Source organism: Chelonoidis abingdonii, chromosome 10 (genome assembly GCF_003597395.2).
Source record: "Chelonoidis abingdonii isolate Lonesome George chromosome 10, CheloAbing_2.0, whole genome shotgun sequence".
Lineage (NCBI taxonomy): Eukaryota > Metazoa > Chordata > Testudines > Testudinidae > Chelonoidis > Chelonoidis abingdonii.
The window spans coordinates 78,412,843-78,428,960 of NC_133778.1; the positions used below are offsets into that span (position 1 = coordinate 78,412,843).

General features: G+C 55.6%; 1 protein-coding gene across 14 annotated transcripts in view; it reads right to left on the minus strand.

The window, feature by feature from the left end:
- Positions 1–16,118, minus strand: part of TNS1 (tensin 1) — a 296,511-nt gene that overhangs the window by 11,090 nt on the left and 269,303 nt on the right. For all 14 annotated transcript variants that reach the window (XM_032764412.2, XM_075070329.1, XM_075070328.1 and 11 more), the window contains 5 exons: positions 13,040–13,223; positions 9,036–9,757; positions 7,019–7,105; positions 1,750–1,881; positions 673–765 (listed from right to left, as the gene is read on the minus strand). In XM_032764412.2, coding sequence (XP_032620303.1) covers positions 673–765; positions 1,750–1,881; positions 7,019–7,105; positions 9,036–9,757; positions 13,040–13,223 — 1,218 coding nt within the window. The remainder of the gene's footprint in view (positions 1–672; positions 766–1,749; positions 1,882–7,018; positions 7,106–9,035; positions 9,758–13,039; positions 13,224–16,118) is intronic.

A 16,118-nucleotide genomic window follows, 5' to 3' on the forward strand; every position in this document is an offset into this window, starting at 1 on the left:
CTACAAAACATTGTGGTGGTTCTTTCAAATGTTTACTACTCAACGTCGACAATACAGCTTTGAAACTTTACTGGACAGAAGAAAAAGGCTGCTTTCCCTTGATTATTTTAATAGTTTACATTTAACACAGTACTGGACTGTATTTTTTTCTCTCTCTGCTGCTGCCTGATTGCATACTTCCAGTTCCAAATGAGGCATGTGGTTGGGTTTGTAACTCTGGTGTTCGCAGCACTGAGGTTCTACTGTACATTGGATTTTCCTCCAGCTCCTTTTGATCTAAAAGGGAATGTTTTCACACCCCAAGCACAGAGGATAGGGCTGCCAACCCTCTAGGATTTAAGGCTTAACCTTGAATTAAAGATTACATCATGTGCTGAAATCTCTGGGAATATGTCCAACCCAAACTGGCCACCCTAAGAGAGGATCCAGCTTTACTGTCATTCCTGGATGCCTGGTTGCCAAACTCCTGGCTAGCTTGTGTCTGTGTTTGGAGGGTGTGTGTGTGTGAGAGTGCACACATGTGTCAGTGTCTGGGAGATGTTTTTTGGCCTCTGTTCCAAACGCCCACAGGAGACCCTAAATCCAGTCATGCCTATGGCGATTCCTAGCAATACGGGGGGCGTCGCTGCCACAGGGCACTGAACGGTCCAGGAGAGGTTCGTTGCCACTTACCAAAGTTGGGCTCGTTGGGGCATCCTTTTAGCTTCACCCCCCGCGGGCTGGTCTCGATCAGGAAATGCCTCACCAGCTCATTGGTTATATCTCCTGGCGGGAGAGAGGATGACGTCACTCCAGGTTCCCAGTCCCTCCTGAAACCAACCCCCTGGCACCTCCCAGGACAGCGGGCTCTGGAGAACATCCCTCTTGCCCGCCCCACCCCTCAGTGCCCACTGAGTGATCCAGACCCCAGGATCTGTGGAGCAAGAGCAGAGCCCACGTGCCCTGTGCTGTGGTTTGCTTTCCCTGTGGGCGAGCAGGCTGGTTCCAGAGCGAGCAGAGCTGCAGAGAAATCCCAGCTGGTGCAGCTCGGCTGGAGAGAGAGTCAGCAGCCAGCTGGGGGCCTCCTTTCAAATCCCCCCCACAGGCTGCATAGATTCATAGACTCTAGGACTGGAAGGGACCTCGGGAGGTCATCGAGTCCAGTCCCCTGCCCTCATGGCATGAACAAGGCAGGTTCTGAGCTCCAGGCCCCAGGGGTGTATGTCTGGGCTGACTCCACTGGGGTCACTCCAGTTTGCACTGGGGTAGGTGGGAGGGGAGCCCGGCCCATAGAACACTATTATAGACAGGAAGGCTACAGCCCAGGAGGCGCTTGGGGCCAGACACTTAATCCCCAGTGTAGGGTGACCAGATGTCCCCATTTTATAGGGTCAGTCCTGATATTTGGGGCTTAGGTGCCTATTACCCCCCACCCCCGTCCAAATTTTTCATACTTTCTATCTAGTCACCCCACCCCAGTGCAGAGAGGGCAGCAGCAGAGAGAAGGGGGACCATGCCAACGAGGGCACAGAGACACGCTCTGCCGGCAACCCTCGGCCTGGATCTAGGCTCACTGGAAAGGCTCCCACGGGCTTCAGCTCAGGCTGGCTGAGAGTTAAACGCCCTGCAAACCAGGCAGGTTCCTGCTGCCTCAGCACATACCCAGCTGCGTTCCGCTGCCCCGAGCTGCCCCGTGCTCAGCCAGCGGAACAATGGAGGGGAAGTGCTGTGTGCTCCCTGGGGCTGGCACGCGGGGGCAAGCGACAATACCTTTCTTGTTCTGCTGCAGGATGGTGGGAGGCGGAGAGGCCACTTTCATGGCCAGCCCGTAGGCTCCCCGGAAGGAGTGGCTGTCTCGGATAATGAAGGCTCCGGGCTCCCTGTCCTTCAGCAGTGTGATGGCTGGGAAGGGAGAGGAACGCAGAAGTCAGGACGTGCAGTGAGACACCTATCGCGCCTCCGAGCAGGGAGCAGCTGCCCCGGGAAAGGCAGAATGCTACACTGGGCGAGTTATGCAGCGTAGCTGAAGCCATGTTGGTCTCAGGACATGAGAGACACAAGATGAGGGAGGTAATCTCTTTTGGTGGACCAACCACAACCCAGACTCAAGGGGGACCCCAACCTGAAAGAAATCTTTCCTAAATCCCCACTTCTGAGCTTCAAACAACCCTCCAACCTCTCCACACTCATCATCAGAAGCAAGGGCTCCACAGACCAGGGCACACCAACTCAAACGGCACCAGACCCCGCCAGAACAGCAGATACAAAACCCGCAGCCATAAAAGTGATTGACGCCTCCCACAATACACCTTTCAAGATCCATGGGTCCCACATGTGCTGCACCCCACCCAATAACAATGTGGGTGAAACCAGAGAATCACCGTGCTCTCGGATGAACTCGCACAGGAAAATGATAAAAGACCAACCCACCCTATCACCTGCGGGCAAAGACTTTTCACAAAGCGATCGCTCTAGAACTGACCTCTCCGTCCCCGAAGGAAACCCACACAACGCTTTTAAAAGACAAGCCTGTGATCTTCAGTTCATAACTCTGCTAGCCACTAAAAACCACAGGCTGACAAGAGATGCTGGATTTGGGGTTTATTACAACCATCTGAAATCCACTATCCCCACTTTTTATGTCCTATGACCGCAGGGGTGTTAACAGGCCACTCTGCCTTGAATGGTTCCTTACAATATGTGCTGACTACTTATGCTAAACTACCTGTTCCACCTTGCCTTTAGCTGTGACACTGGGAGTACCTTTCCCTGCCTGGCTTGAAAGCTTGTCTCTCTCCAACAGAAGTCAACCCAATAAAAAAGATCACCTCCCCCACCTTATCTCTACAATGGGCGAGGCATAGACGTGGGAGCCAGGTGCTGCTGGGCTCAAATCCGTCCTCTCCGTTGGATACGTCACTTGATTTCTTAGGCACGGCTGCCAAACATTAAAAATCCCCCTCCCAGCAGCCCTCTCTGTAGTAAGTGGCGACCATCACCATAGTGTCTTGGCACCTGCAGAGGTGTTCTTCTTTATTATTGATATTTACTGTAGCACCTGCGTCCTGGCCAGGATCCCAGTGTGCTTGGTGCGGTACGTACAGAACAAAAATTCGGCTCCTGCTTCCAAGCCAGCCATAAGACAAGAGCCAACAGCTGGATCCAAGCAAAGGGTGAAGGGAACAATACCACGGGCAGGATGGGCAGCAGTGGCAGCACTCCAGTGTTCCTGCCAGCTCTCACTGCGTGCAGGCAGTCTGAATGGCGGCCTGCACGAGCCTGTTACAGAGATGGGCTCCTAGCGTTACCATCCCCCAGGATGTGACAATGTGGCCTCAGTTTCTCCTTGTGCCTCAGTTTGTCTTTGTAGCAGGGAGATCATAAGAATTACCTACCAACCTCCTGGGGCCAGTGGGCTATGAGATCTGGTACCCTTTGAGCATGGGAAGTACTGCCACCAGCCAAGGCTCTGCCAGCGCTTTACAAATGTTAATTAGCTGCAAATTAATTTCACCTCCCAGTGAGGTCAGTAGTATTATCATTTTCCAGTCTGCAGAGAAGGGGAACTGGGAGACAATGTCACCAATCTCGGATCGCACGTAGCAAGTCAGGGATAGAACCCAGGTGCCCTGACTCCCACCCGCTATCTGAGCTCACCTCCTGGTTTTCTCAGTGGGGATACTGTCCTTTGCATCATCAGCCAAGGGGGCCGGGGAAGGAACGACAGACAGAATGAGGCAATAAAGGTCGTTCTGGGCCAGGTTGTGAGGCTGAGGGGTTTGGGCTCCCACATGTCAGTGGAACTGGCCTTAGGGCAAATGAACCTGGCGGTGGCCAGGCAGCTGGTCTGTTGTGGCTGCTACTTCTTAGAATTGTCAGACAAGAGGATTGGTGAGGCCTCATCTGGAGTCCTGTGTCCGGTTTTGGGCCCCACACTACAAGAAGGATGTGGAAAAATTGGAAAGAGTCCAGCAGAGGGCAACAAAAATGATTAGGGGGCTGGAGCACATGACCTACGAGGAGAAGCTGAGGGAACTGGGGTTATTTAGTCTGCAGAAGAGAAGGATGAGGGGGGATTTGATAGCTGCTTTCAACTACCTGAAGGGGGGTTCCAAAGAGGATGGATCTAGACTGTTCTCAGTGGTACCTGATGACAGAACAAGGAGTAATGGTCTCAAGTTGCAGTGGGGAAGGTTTAGGTTGGATATTAGGAAAAACCTTTTTCACTAGGAGGGTGGTGAAGCACTGGAATGGGTTCCCTAGGGAGGTGGTGGAATCTCCTTCCTTAGAGGTTTTCAAGACCCGGCCTGACAAAACCCTGGCTGGGATGATTTAGTTGGGGATTGGTCCTGCTTTGAGCAGGGGATTGGACTTGATACCTCCTGAGGTCCCTTCCAACCCTGATATTCTAGGATTCTATGATCCCAATGGCCTGCTTTGGCCTTAAAATGCACCAGTCTGCACCTTGTGCCACCCCAGTGCCAGGACCTCTCATCGCATACTCAGATTGTCTCTGGGACAGACCCTAGCACCATGGGGGCCTGGATCCTGGACAGAGGTGTCTGCACACTGCCACAATACAGTTCAGCAGGAGTAATTAACACTCCAAGATCTCTGCCATGTCAGAGGGGTCCTGCCCCGGCATAAGGAGGCGCTGAGCTCTCCAAAGGGATCGAGCAAATGCACTGACACACAGACAGTGGCTTTTTATCCCAGCTAGCTGCCTAAGCCAGTGGTTCTCAAGCAGGGGTACACGTACGCCTGAGGGTACGTGGAAGTCTTCTGGGGGTACCTCAACCCCTCTTGATATTTGCCTCATTGTACAACAGGCTACAGAAAAGGCACTAGCGAATGCAGGACAAATTAAAATTTCATACAGACAACGACTTGTTTATACGGCTCTATGCACCATACACTGAAACGTTGGTACAGGGTTTATATCCCAGCTGAGTGCTTTTATAATAAGGTAAAAATGAGAAAGGAAGTGATTTGTCAGTACTGGTGCGTGGTGACACTTTTGTATTTTTAGGTCAGATTTTGTTAGCAAGTTGTTTGGAAGGGAGGTGTAACTTGGGGTGCACCAGACAACTCAGCCTCCTGAAAGGGGGTCAGTCATCTGGAAAGGCTGAGGGTCCCGGCCTCACCCTTCCTCCAGGCATACTGTGAGCCTGGCGTACATTGCAGCTTCCAACACACCGGCAGATGGCAAGACGGGCCCGGCCTGAAGGGCTGAAATTTGCATCCAGAGACAAACCTTGTAGCTTCACCCTATCCAAGGCCCTTCCTGCCGGCTTCGTCATCATCCTGTCTTGTGTATCTCAGGTGCTTAGCTGGCCCCTCACCGGCGTATGGAAGCACCTGACAGTCTTTACCGTGTTTATCCTGTGAGGTGGGGCACTGCCGATGTACACATGGGCAACTGACGCACACACACACACAAGAAGGCCCAGGTTTGTAAAGGTACGCAGGCAGCACTGTGCTCAGTCTGGCAATGCCTAACTGACTTAGGAACCCACACCTCATTTTCAAAAGCGATTTAGGCACTTACAAGCCTAAAACAGATTGATGGGCAATAGGATTTAGGCTCCTATGTGCCTAAATTCCTTCTGAAAATGAGACAAGCAGTAATGGGCTTAATCTGCAACAAGGGAGAGTTAGGTTAGTTACTAGGAAAAACTCTCTCATGGTGAGAGTGGTTCAGAATCAGCTTCCCAGGGAGGTTGTGGGATCCCTGTCACAGGCCAGGTTAGAAAAACCACTGTCAGTGATGGTCTAGATCTCCTTGGTCCTACCAGGCTGGACTTGAGGAGCCTTCCACTCTACAGTTCTGGGATTTGATGACTTGCCCAAGGTCACACAGAGTGTCTGTAGCACAGCAAGGAACTGAACCCGGGTTTCCTGGGGCCCAGAGTATGGGCCAAACCAGCCTTCCTCTCTCTCATTACCTGCCAGCTACCCACAACCTTCTCCCAAGGAGCCGCTTCCTCAGACAGCCCCATTGTCTCTTCTTTCCTGAGCCTGCAGCAGAGGTTCACCTGGGAACAGGGCTGGTCACAGACCGTGAGGTCATTTCTCTGCTGCAGGGAAGCCGAGATTCCTAGCCGAATGCAAACACTGGCAACATTACCAGCGGGAAGAGACAAGCCCTGGCCAGTTGCTATCCCTCTGCCGGGACAAGCTCTTGGGACCAGGGCAGGCATCCCTCTGTCATGCCAGTTGCGGGGTGTTGCAGGCTGGCTCGCAACATGGGGAGAATGCGAGTTAACAATGCCCACTTGACCCTTAGGACGGAGCAAGGGCTGAGACGGGTCAGGAACACTGCACTGGATCAGTGACACAGCTCCAGCACCACCAAGAGGGTCGGTGATTGGCTGCTGGCAGGGAGGAGGGGAAGAGCTAAGCCCATGTGTGAGATCAGGAAGTAATTTTCCCTCAGGTCAGTTTGCCAGGGACTTGGGGGGAAGGAGGAGGATTTCGCCTTCTCTGCAGCATGGGGTGTGGATCTCCCCAAATCCATCCTCTGCCATTGCCCCTGGTGCACTCGGGCCTGCCTGCAGCACACAAGGGTTGGGTCTCTTGTGGCTACTTGGGTCTAACCCTGGTGGCTGGGTTCGAGTGCGGGTGCCGGGCAGTGCTGGTGCCCTGTGAGATGAGAGGCCAGGGTAGATGACCTGGCAGATGCTTCTGGTCTTACGCTGCTGGACTCTGTGGCTGCGGTGGTGGAAAGGTTACACGGCCACGAGTGGGTTATGCAGATCACCCCAAATGTCCAGAGTCACCCAAGCAGCCACAATGTGCAGATACAACTGCCCTGGACGGATGGGATCCCTGGAGAGAACCACAGCACGATACAGACGCCCATCTACCAGGAACAGCGCAGGCAGGATCCTGCCATAATACTGGGATGTGGGCAAAATGATCCAGGACCAAGATAACCCACACAGTTCTCAGAGCCAGCACATGCCTGCACACTGATTCCCAATTCCCGTCCGTGTCCCCTGTCCCCGCTGCTGCTTTGTCACCGGGGCTGTCCACTCACTCTGCTCCCTGGAAATCTCCGGCTTGTACCAATACTTGGAGGTGTCCTGGACAAACTTCACGTTGGCCCGGGTCTCGGGGCTGCTGTCTGAGAGTGGGGAAAGAGAGGAACCATCAAGGGAAGCATTCGAGACATGTTTATAACCGCTCCAGATTCACAATCCAGAGGGATCGCAAGGTGCAGCCCTCCCAGGGAACAAGACAGAAAAGTATAAATGTCTTAATCTTCCTTTAACCCTTGTAAATATCCTGACCCCACCTCTAATTCCATCTAGAGCTCACCAGGGCACCCCTCTTCTCTGAGCCGGCAAACACTTACGCACAGGCTTCAGCCTTGATGGGGATACTCATATGCTGAGAATTAAGCATGTGCTCAAGAGTTTGAAGGATCAGGGACATACATGGTAACAGACTAACCCAAGGGTGGCCAACCTCAGCCTGAGGAGGCGCCAGAATTTACCAACGTACATTGCCAAAGAGCCACAGTAATACATCAGCAGCTCTCCCTCACCGACACACATCCCATCGCTACCCCCCTCCCTCCCGCCGATCAGCGCCTCCTCCTCCCTCCTCGTGCCTCCTGCCCGCCACAAGTGGTGTGCAGGAAGCTCGGGGGGGGGGGGATGGGGGCGGTGCGAGGGCACGGCAGGCTCAGAGGAGGGGTGGGAAGGGATGGAGGGGGCAGGGGTTGTGGCAGAGCCAGGGGTTGAGCAGTGAGCACCCCACCTCCCCCAGCACATTGGAAAGTTGGTGCCTGTGGCTCCAGCCCCAGAGTCGGAGCCTATACAAGGAGCCGCATATTAACTTCTGACGAACCGCATGCGGCTCTGAAGCCCCAGGTTGGCCACCCCTGGACTAACCTGTCAGACGTGCTGAGATCAGATGGCTTATGGCCCAGGACACTACGTGCTGGTCACATAAATACACAGGACCAGCTCTTAGCTGCACTGATTTCAGGGGATCTATACTGGGCACCACCAGTTGAGGGGTCACCTGTAACTAGTGCAGTTCAATACATTTCCCACAGAATAGGATGCAGCAGACTGTGCCCCTCTACAAAATACTTATCCGGAGAGTGCTGGATTCAGCTCTGCACCGCAGGCGGCCAGGCAAAGGAATATATCAGACCAAGTTGCTTTGACCTCACTCTATGCAAGCTGTTGTGTTTTTGACATAAACCATACGGTGGTTTCTCCTTTGATGCTAGCTCTGTATTTTCCTGTTTTGATTCTGACAGCTAATTTTAGAAGAAGGAAAAGAGGGGGGTGGACATGGGCACCAATGGTGACTCTTATATATATATATATCCTGACGTCGGAAGTAAATCAAAGCAGATACACAACCCCTACCATTCTGAGCAGCTCTGTGACCTGCAGGGCACATGCATGAAGGAGGTTGTACCGAAGACAGGATCACAGAGCAGTGGTAGGCAGGACAGTAGCGCTGGGACCAGAGTTAAGAGCTGTCCAAGCGTTCCTGGTGAAGGAGTGCAGCGAGCAGGAAATGATCTAGCCCCTGCAGGCAGAGGGTGCTGTACAGATGCCCGGGGATAATAGAGTGTGCCCATTCTGTGCAATCTTAAGAGAGCGAGGAGGGAGCAGTGTGCTGAGGGGCTGGACAGGATCCTAAGTACATCAGACACTTTCCAGGATCCCAATCCTAATGTACTTACTCAGCTAACAGGAGCTCTGCCCAAGAGAGAACTGTGTGAGAACTGAGCCAGGACCTCGGGATTTATACCCAGGCTCAGATCCATTGCTGATGGCAGGTGCCATCCAACGCCTGGCTGAGGGAAAGCCCAAGATCCATTTGATCATTCAGGGGAGGCCCTCTGGTCGGGGAGATGCCCTCAGGGGAGTCCGCTCTGAAGCAGGCTGTGAGGACAGCGCGGTCTAGCTGGAGAGCACTTCGCCTCTGGAGAGAGGGTGGCCTCCAGCACCGCAGGCCTCCGCCCTGCCTGCCCCCAGGCATCTGCCCAATACTCCAGAGTTCCCACTCTGCGATGAGCGAGCCCCTACCTGGCAGCGAGAGTTTGGAGAAGTCAGGCAGGGTGTGTGGGTAGGCCACGCTGCTCCCGCTGCTGGGGCTGGACATGCCGCTGGAGACAGGCGAGGATATCTTGCCATTCACCGTGGCGTAGTTAGGCAGGCTGTTGGACCGCTCCCCGGCCGACATCCTCCTTTTCTCGGGCAGCACCGGCTGCAGCGTGGGGCTGCCCTGCCGGTAGGTGGCAGAGTCCGGGGAGGAGGACTGTGGGCTGCTCAGGCCAGGATAGTAGGCTGGGGAGACAGGGAATGACGGGGTGGAGGGGGGCTGGTACCCCGAGGCGCTGCTCTGCCGGGACAGTGTGGGACGCTGCTCCTCTGGGGCAGAATAGCCGTACATGATGTGCCTGCCCAGGCTGGGGCTCCCGGGAACGGCCGCTGTGCCAGGATCAAGTGGTCTTCGCCCGAGACCGGGGCTTGGCGGCGTGTTGGTGGCCACTGTCCTGTGAAGGGTGTGGGGGCTCCCCGGCAGGACATGAACACCCACCACGCTGACCTGGGGCTGTGGCCTTGCGCCGACTCGGCCATCGGGGTACTCGGGGCTCACGTAGCCCCCCTGGCTGAAAGACACCGGCGAGGCGTTTTGGTAGCTAATGTGGGCCGACGGTGCCTGGAAGCTGGACTCGGCTGAGGGCTGCGGGGGTGAGGCGGTGCTGTGGCCGCTGCTCTCGGACAGGTAGCTGCGGATCGACACCCTGGGAAAGGCAGGAAAAGAAGAGCTCAGCTCACAGCGCTCCACATCAAGCTCACTGCTGCCTGAGTCAGTAACTGGCCTCCCTCTGGTGCCCATTACCATAGCCTCAGGGCATCTCGTGCAGGTGATTAGCTCACCTGAGGCACTGGGAGAGCAAGACCCAGATCCTTAAAGGCCCATTGATTTCATGGGGGAGTTAGGTGCCTCAATATCGTTGAGGATCTGGGTGTAGTGACTTGCCCAAGGCCACCCTGGAAATCTGTAGCAGAGCCAGGAATCAAACCCAGACCTCCCAAGCCCTCACTTCATTCTCCGAGCCACAAGATCACCCTCCCTTTGCTGTGGAATTAGCTCTGTTGGGCCCCAGATGCTTGTGCCAAGGCCGCATTTTCCAGCGTCCCAGCTTAGCATATGGCTGCAAACTGCTGTCGGCGCGTGCCCACACCAGACCCGCCTTCTGGAATACCCAGCAGCTGGCTGGAAACACAGGTAAGAGCAAAGCAGCCATTTACCGGCTCAGGAGCTTAGGTGGGAAGCTTTGAAACTTTGTTTCCTTCTAGAGATAGGGAAACTGAGGCACGGAGCGGCCAAGTGACCTGGCCAGGTGAAGCAGCGACCCAGTTCCCCTGACTTCCATTCCCAGCGCCCTGTCTACTGGATCACGCTGAAACAAATGATCCACACCTATACGCAATACTGAAATGCAGCCATCCTGCACCTCTGGGGAAGGACCCGGCAGCAGCAGCACATAACCTTCTACAGAACCTTCTCCTACAAGGGCAGGGTGCTTCCCGCAGGGAGGCCGATGCCTACGTACCCCTGGTCGCTGACTCTGTCTATGGTAGAAAAACAGCTTAGCCTGTGGAGGGAGGGAAGAGAGAGCACAGCGGACTGCTCATCCCTCTGAGCCCTACGTGGTGGGACTGATGCCCAGGTGATGGTGACACCTTTCAAAGAAATTCATAATACCGCGCAGCTCAGGAGGGATGACTGAACTGCAGAAGGAATTAGATCGGGGGTCGGAAAATGTTTTGGCCCAAGGGCTACATCAAGGTATGGAAATTATATGGAGGGCTATGAATGCTCACAAAATTGGGGTTGGGGTGCGGGAGGGCATGAGGACTCCGGCTGGAGGTGCAGGCTCTGGGGTGGGGCTGGAGATGAGGGGTCTCTGGGCTGGGGTTGGGGCACAGCAAGGGCACTCAGGGGGTGCAGGCTCCAGGCTGAGTTTACCTCAAGAAGCTCCTGGAAGCAGCAGCACATCCCCCTTCCAGTTGGCTCCTATGCGGAGGTGCGGCCAGGTGGCTCTGCATGCTGCCCCATCTGCAGGTGCCGCCCCTGCAGCTCCCATTGGCCATGGTTCCCAGCCAACAGGAGCTGCGGGGGCAGTGCTTGGGGCGGGGGCAGCGCATGGAGCCATCTGGCTGCCCCTACGCATAGGAGCCGGAGGGGAGACACGCTGCTGCTTTTGGGAGCCATGCGGAGCAGGGCAAGCCCCAGACCCCATTCCCCAGCAGAAGCTCGAGGGCCAGACTGAAACAGCTATTGGGCCGGATGCAGCTTGCGGGCCGTAGTTTTCTCACCCCTGAATTAGAGGCAGAATCTGCAGAACCTTGGAGCATTAAGAGGAAAACGCCATGGCAGTTTCAGTGCCCCCTGGTGGTCAGGGCCTTGGGCTTTCGTCTCCTGGGTTCCCCTGATGCCCGAGACAACCAACGCCGACTGATTGGTCACCTGGGCCTGAGCAGTGACCGACCCACTATTGCGCCGGAGGGTGTCCTTGGTCAAAACCACACGGAGCGGCCGGCCCCCCCGGGGTTCGCAATGAGCCCAGCAGGCGCTAAGGGGAAACGCCGGTGTGCAGGAGTCGGTCAGTCGCTTGGGACCTGATCCTGCACAATGGCCTGGCGCTGGGCACCCCCAGATCTCACTGGCTTCGGAGGGAGGCTGTGGGGTAAATCGGAAAGAGGCTTTGTGCATGGCGGGAGAACACCTCACTCACACACAACCCTACCCATGTGCATATACACACATGCACACACAATCCTACGTGTGCACATACACACACAACCCTACATGCATGCACACACATGCACATATAACCCTACATGTGTGCATATGCGCGCCCCTCATGCACACAGCCCACACCTCCCAAGTGCACACGCAACCACACAAACCCATGTTCACCCTACACACAACCAGCTGCACGCACACCGACCCCACACCGTCTCGCACACTCCCACTCTCTCTTCGACCACCCACACCCTCATTCACACACACAACCACCGTCACACCAACACAACCACAGGACCTCTCTAATACACACGGAAAGCCGTACACACACACACACACAAAACCACACACACCCCCCACACACATATCCATGTCCCCCTAGACATAACACCTACACACACCCTAATGTCCCTCCAACCCATGTTCCCCCTGCCACAACCTCCTCCGCCACACACACACACGTCCCCCCCAACACAATCCCCCCTCCCTGCACACACGTCCTCCCAGGCACAACCCCCCCACACACACACCCCATGTCCCCCCAGACACAACCCCCCACACACACCCATGTCCCCCCAGACACAACCCCCCCCACACACACAATCCATCCAACTGTCCTACAAACCAACCCTTGCTCTCTTGTACACACATAGGCTGGGATTTCCAAGGGACCTGATGGAATTCAACGGGATCACAGCACCTAATTCCTTTAAATCCCTTTGAAAAACCCAGGTTTAATGGACACTTGAAGGCTTTGAAAATTGCCCCGTTCAGCCCCAGGTTCCTTCCCCTTGTGTTTTCTGCCCTGCTGCTCTAGCATGAGCTCAGGGTGACACAATTGATCCCTCGGCAGCCAAATGCAGCGATGCCACCAGAGGGTCTGAGACTCTCAAGTTGGAGATAAGCATGTGGCTTATCCCGGTCGCTGGCACATGGCAGCCGCTGCACCAGACCTGGCTGTTGGGCCATCTAGTCCCGCACTGATGCTTCACAGGAAGGAGAAAAACCCCACAATGCACCTGGCTCACAGCTGTTACGCTGTAGCTGAGGGTGGGGCGGGGCAGTAACCCTTCCTGACCCCTGTGGTGACAGTTGACACCCTGAAGCATGAGAATGCACAGCCGCAAACTGACTGCAGCATGGCCCTTTGTCATGGGACCAAGTCATCAATGGGCGTGTTCAGGTGAGGGAGGGCTGCAGGGGAAAGCACACCTGGAGTTAAACCCAGCGCTACAGTGTCTGGTCACAGCTGGTCCCCGGTTCTCCTTACCCGTCCATGCTGTGAATGGGGCTGCTGGTGGAGATGGGGCTGGGGGAGGTAAAAGAGTTCATGAAGGCCCCATTCCTCACTGGCGTCTCAGTGCTGTAGGCCTGCGGAGTTGGGGGGCTCTGGGGCGCCCCTCCGCCCCCCGCTGCTGCCTTGCGAGCCACCGACTCCACATAGCTTCTGGGCTCTAGAGGTGAAAAGAAAGGAAGGGTGAAGCTGGCAACTGACCCAGCGAGGCTGGCATCCCCGTGCCATCCGACTGCAGCCCAGGATCGGGGCCGATCACAGCCAGGGTCTGAACGTCAGCTGGCCCTGACAGCTGATCTGAGAAATCCACTGCATCCCCATCATCCCCCTCCCCAAGCAATGAATTAAATCCCCCCAATCACCCCCCCAGCTATGGTGTTGCCAAAACAGATGCATCAGGGGGCAGCCTATGCATTGCAAAGCTCTTCCAGGCTCCTGCTGAGCGCAGGCAATCCTGACAAAGCCAACGGGCATTGCGGGAGCTCAGAATGGGGCCCTGCGAGAGGCCATGGATGTCCCGTAGGCTGGGTCACAGCACTGCAATGTCAGATTAGCCTCAGGATTGTGAAAGCAGCCCCCAGCCCCCTCTGAATCATCTTCCCCTGTCATTCCTCCCTACATGAGTCTTGTGCAATACACAGCTTCGTGCCTGTTACACATTGTAGGCACCACCGTGCCCAGGAGAAGTCAGTCCTCGTCATCCTTTAAAAATAGATCCTTTTGAATCACACCCGCCAGCCGTGCAGCTGGCTAAGCAGAGTCACTGCATGCCTGGCCGGAAGTAACCCCCGTCCCACCTCCCTCTAAAATGAGATTGTGACTCAGCAGGGCAGGGCTGCGTCGATTTCCGCAGTATGCCCAGCACAGGCTGGAGAAATCAGTCACACAAGGTGCCCATGGCAGATAAATGGACAGTCCCTTGGGGTGCACTGGTGCACGCTTGGGGCGAAGCGAGGTGGCTTCTCTGAACCCCAAGAAGCAGCAACGATCGTCTCGAGAACTGAAACTTGCCATTGTGTCAAGCCATGAGCCCAGGTCCGGGCTGTTCGGCCAGGCACTACGCAACACGTATTTCCCTGCAATCCGTGGGATGGCTGCAGGGCAACCATCTCCAGCGGCCCACCTCCATCCTCTCAAACAAAGGTAACTCCCAATGATGAGGGGAGAAACCTTGCTACAGTTTCCCATCCTTCCCACCCCATCGCTGCGTGGCAGGAAGGATGGCAGAGCCAGTCCCCTCGATGCCGGAGGGTATGGAATCTGACAGAATTAGCCGGCTTTCTGACCGGCCAGTACAGGGTGACAACCCTTGCCCGGCCCCTCTCTTTGGAGCCTGTGAGCCACAAACTCGCTGAGCAGCCACTGGCCCAGGTCACTCTCACTGCAAGCCGGGTGAGCTGCCGTCAAGGGCACTGCGCCCGCCCAGGCTATCAGTGATGTCCGTGATGTCAGCTCCCCAGTGGGCGTAAAGCAGCATGACGCTGACCTCAGTGGAGCAACGCTCATTTACAGCAGCTGCCGGGCGCATTCGGAGCGAGCCGACTAACCGCCCCACGCCTAGCGGGAAGCGAGGCCTGGCGCTCGTTCCTGGACAGCAGCAGAGCCATCTCCTCTCACCCCTGCCTGGCTCTCCCTTTGGCCACAGTCCCCCCAGCTACAGACACCTAGTTCTTGCCTGCCTCCCTTCCCCCCACCTCCACAGCCAGGCTAACGAGCCCTGGGATTGTTCCTGCCTTTCCTAACAGAGGCACCCCATTCTTATGCTCCACTGGGCCCTGCCTCCATGGCTGTCCTTCCTCCCGCCTGCATGGGGGACCTCACCCTGACCCTGCCTTCGCCCGGGCGGCAGGACTGCACAGTGGCCTGGTCTGAATGCATGAGCAACTCCAGGAGGCTCAGGATAATACACCCCTCACCCCGCCTCCCGCCCATCCTCGTCAGTGCTAGCCCCATCTCCACACGGCCCACAGGCGGCTCCTGCTAATGCCATCCACACCACATCAGGGCCTGGCGTCACCGTGGGCTGGTGCCAAGCCAGGCATGGCACAGCTGTGCTGTTACTGACCTGCCCTCCCGCTACTCCTGGCCAGTACCCAGCCTGAATTTAGGACTCCTCCTGAAGGAAATGAGGTGGGGGGGAGGGTGTTATACCAGGGACCCATATGATGTGAGTGGCACTGCCCGCAAAGACTTGAGAGTCACCCATCAGCTGGCCTTGCCTCCTTGTCTCGCAAAGCCTCATGTCTAGGAGCAGGGCTTTTCTGGTCTTTTCATTCCGTGGGCCAACGCAGCAGAGATCCCCTCCTCCCCAGACCCTTCTCCCCTCCTACAATTCACTGGAAGAGCCGGTCCCACGTAAGCGAGGTCGGGGCTAAGATAACCTCTGAGATCTCTGGTATCTCTAGTGCAGTGGGCTGCGTACGCAACACACAGCTGGAAATAAAACAGAGCTCTACGGTGATTAGTTAGTGTCAGCATGGCTCCCGAGTGGCTAAGAAACATAGACTCTAATGTCAGAAGGGACCATTATGATCGTCCAGTCTGACCTCCTCCACAGTGCAGGCCACAGAATCTCACCCACTCACTCCTGTAACAAACCCCTAACCTATATCTGAGCTACTGAAGTCCTCAAATTGTGGTTTAAAGACCTCAAGGTGCAGAGAATCCTCCAGCAAGTGGCCCATGCCCCATACTGCAGAGGAAGGTGAAAAACTGCCAGGGCCTCTGCCAATCTGCCCTGGAGGAAAATTCCTTCCTGACCCCAATATGGCGATCAGCTAAACCCTGAGTGTGTGGGCAAGACTCACCAGCCAGACACCCAGGAAAGAATTCTCTGTAGTAACTCAGATCCCATCCCAGCTAACATCCCATCACAGACCACTGGACATACTTATCTGCTGATAATCAAAGATCAATTAATTGCCAAAAATCAGGCTATCCATCATACCATCCCCTCCATAAACTTATCAAGGTCAGTCCTGAAGCCAGGTATGTCTTTTGCCCCCACTGCTCCCCTTGGAAGGCTGTTTTAAAACTTCACTCCTCTGATGGTTCA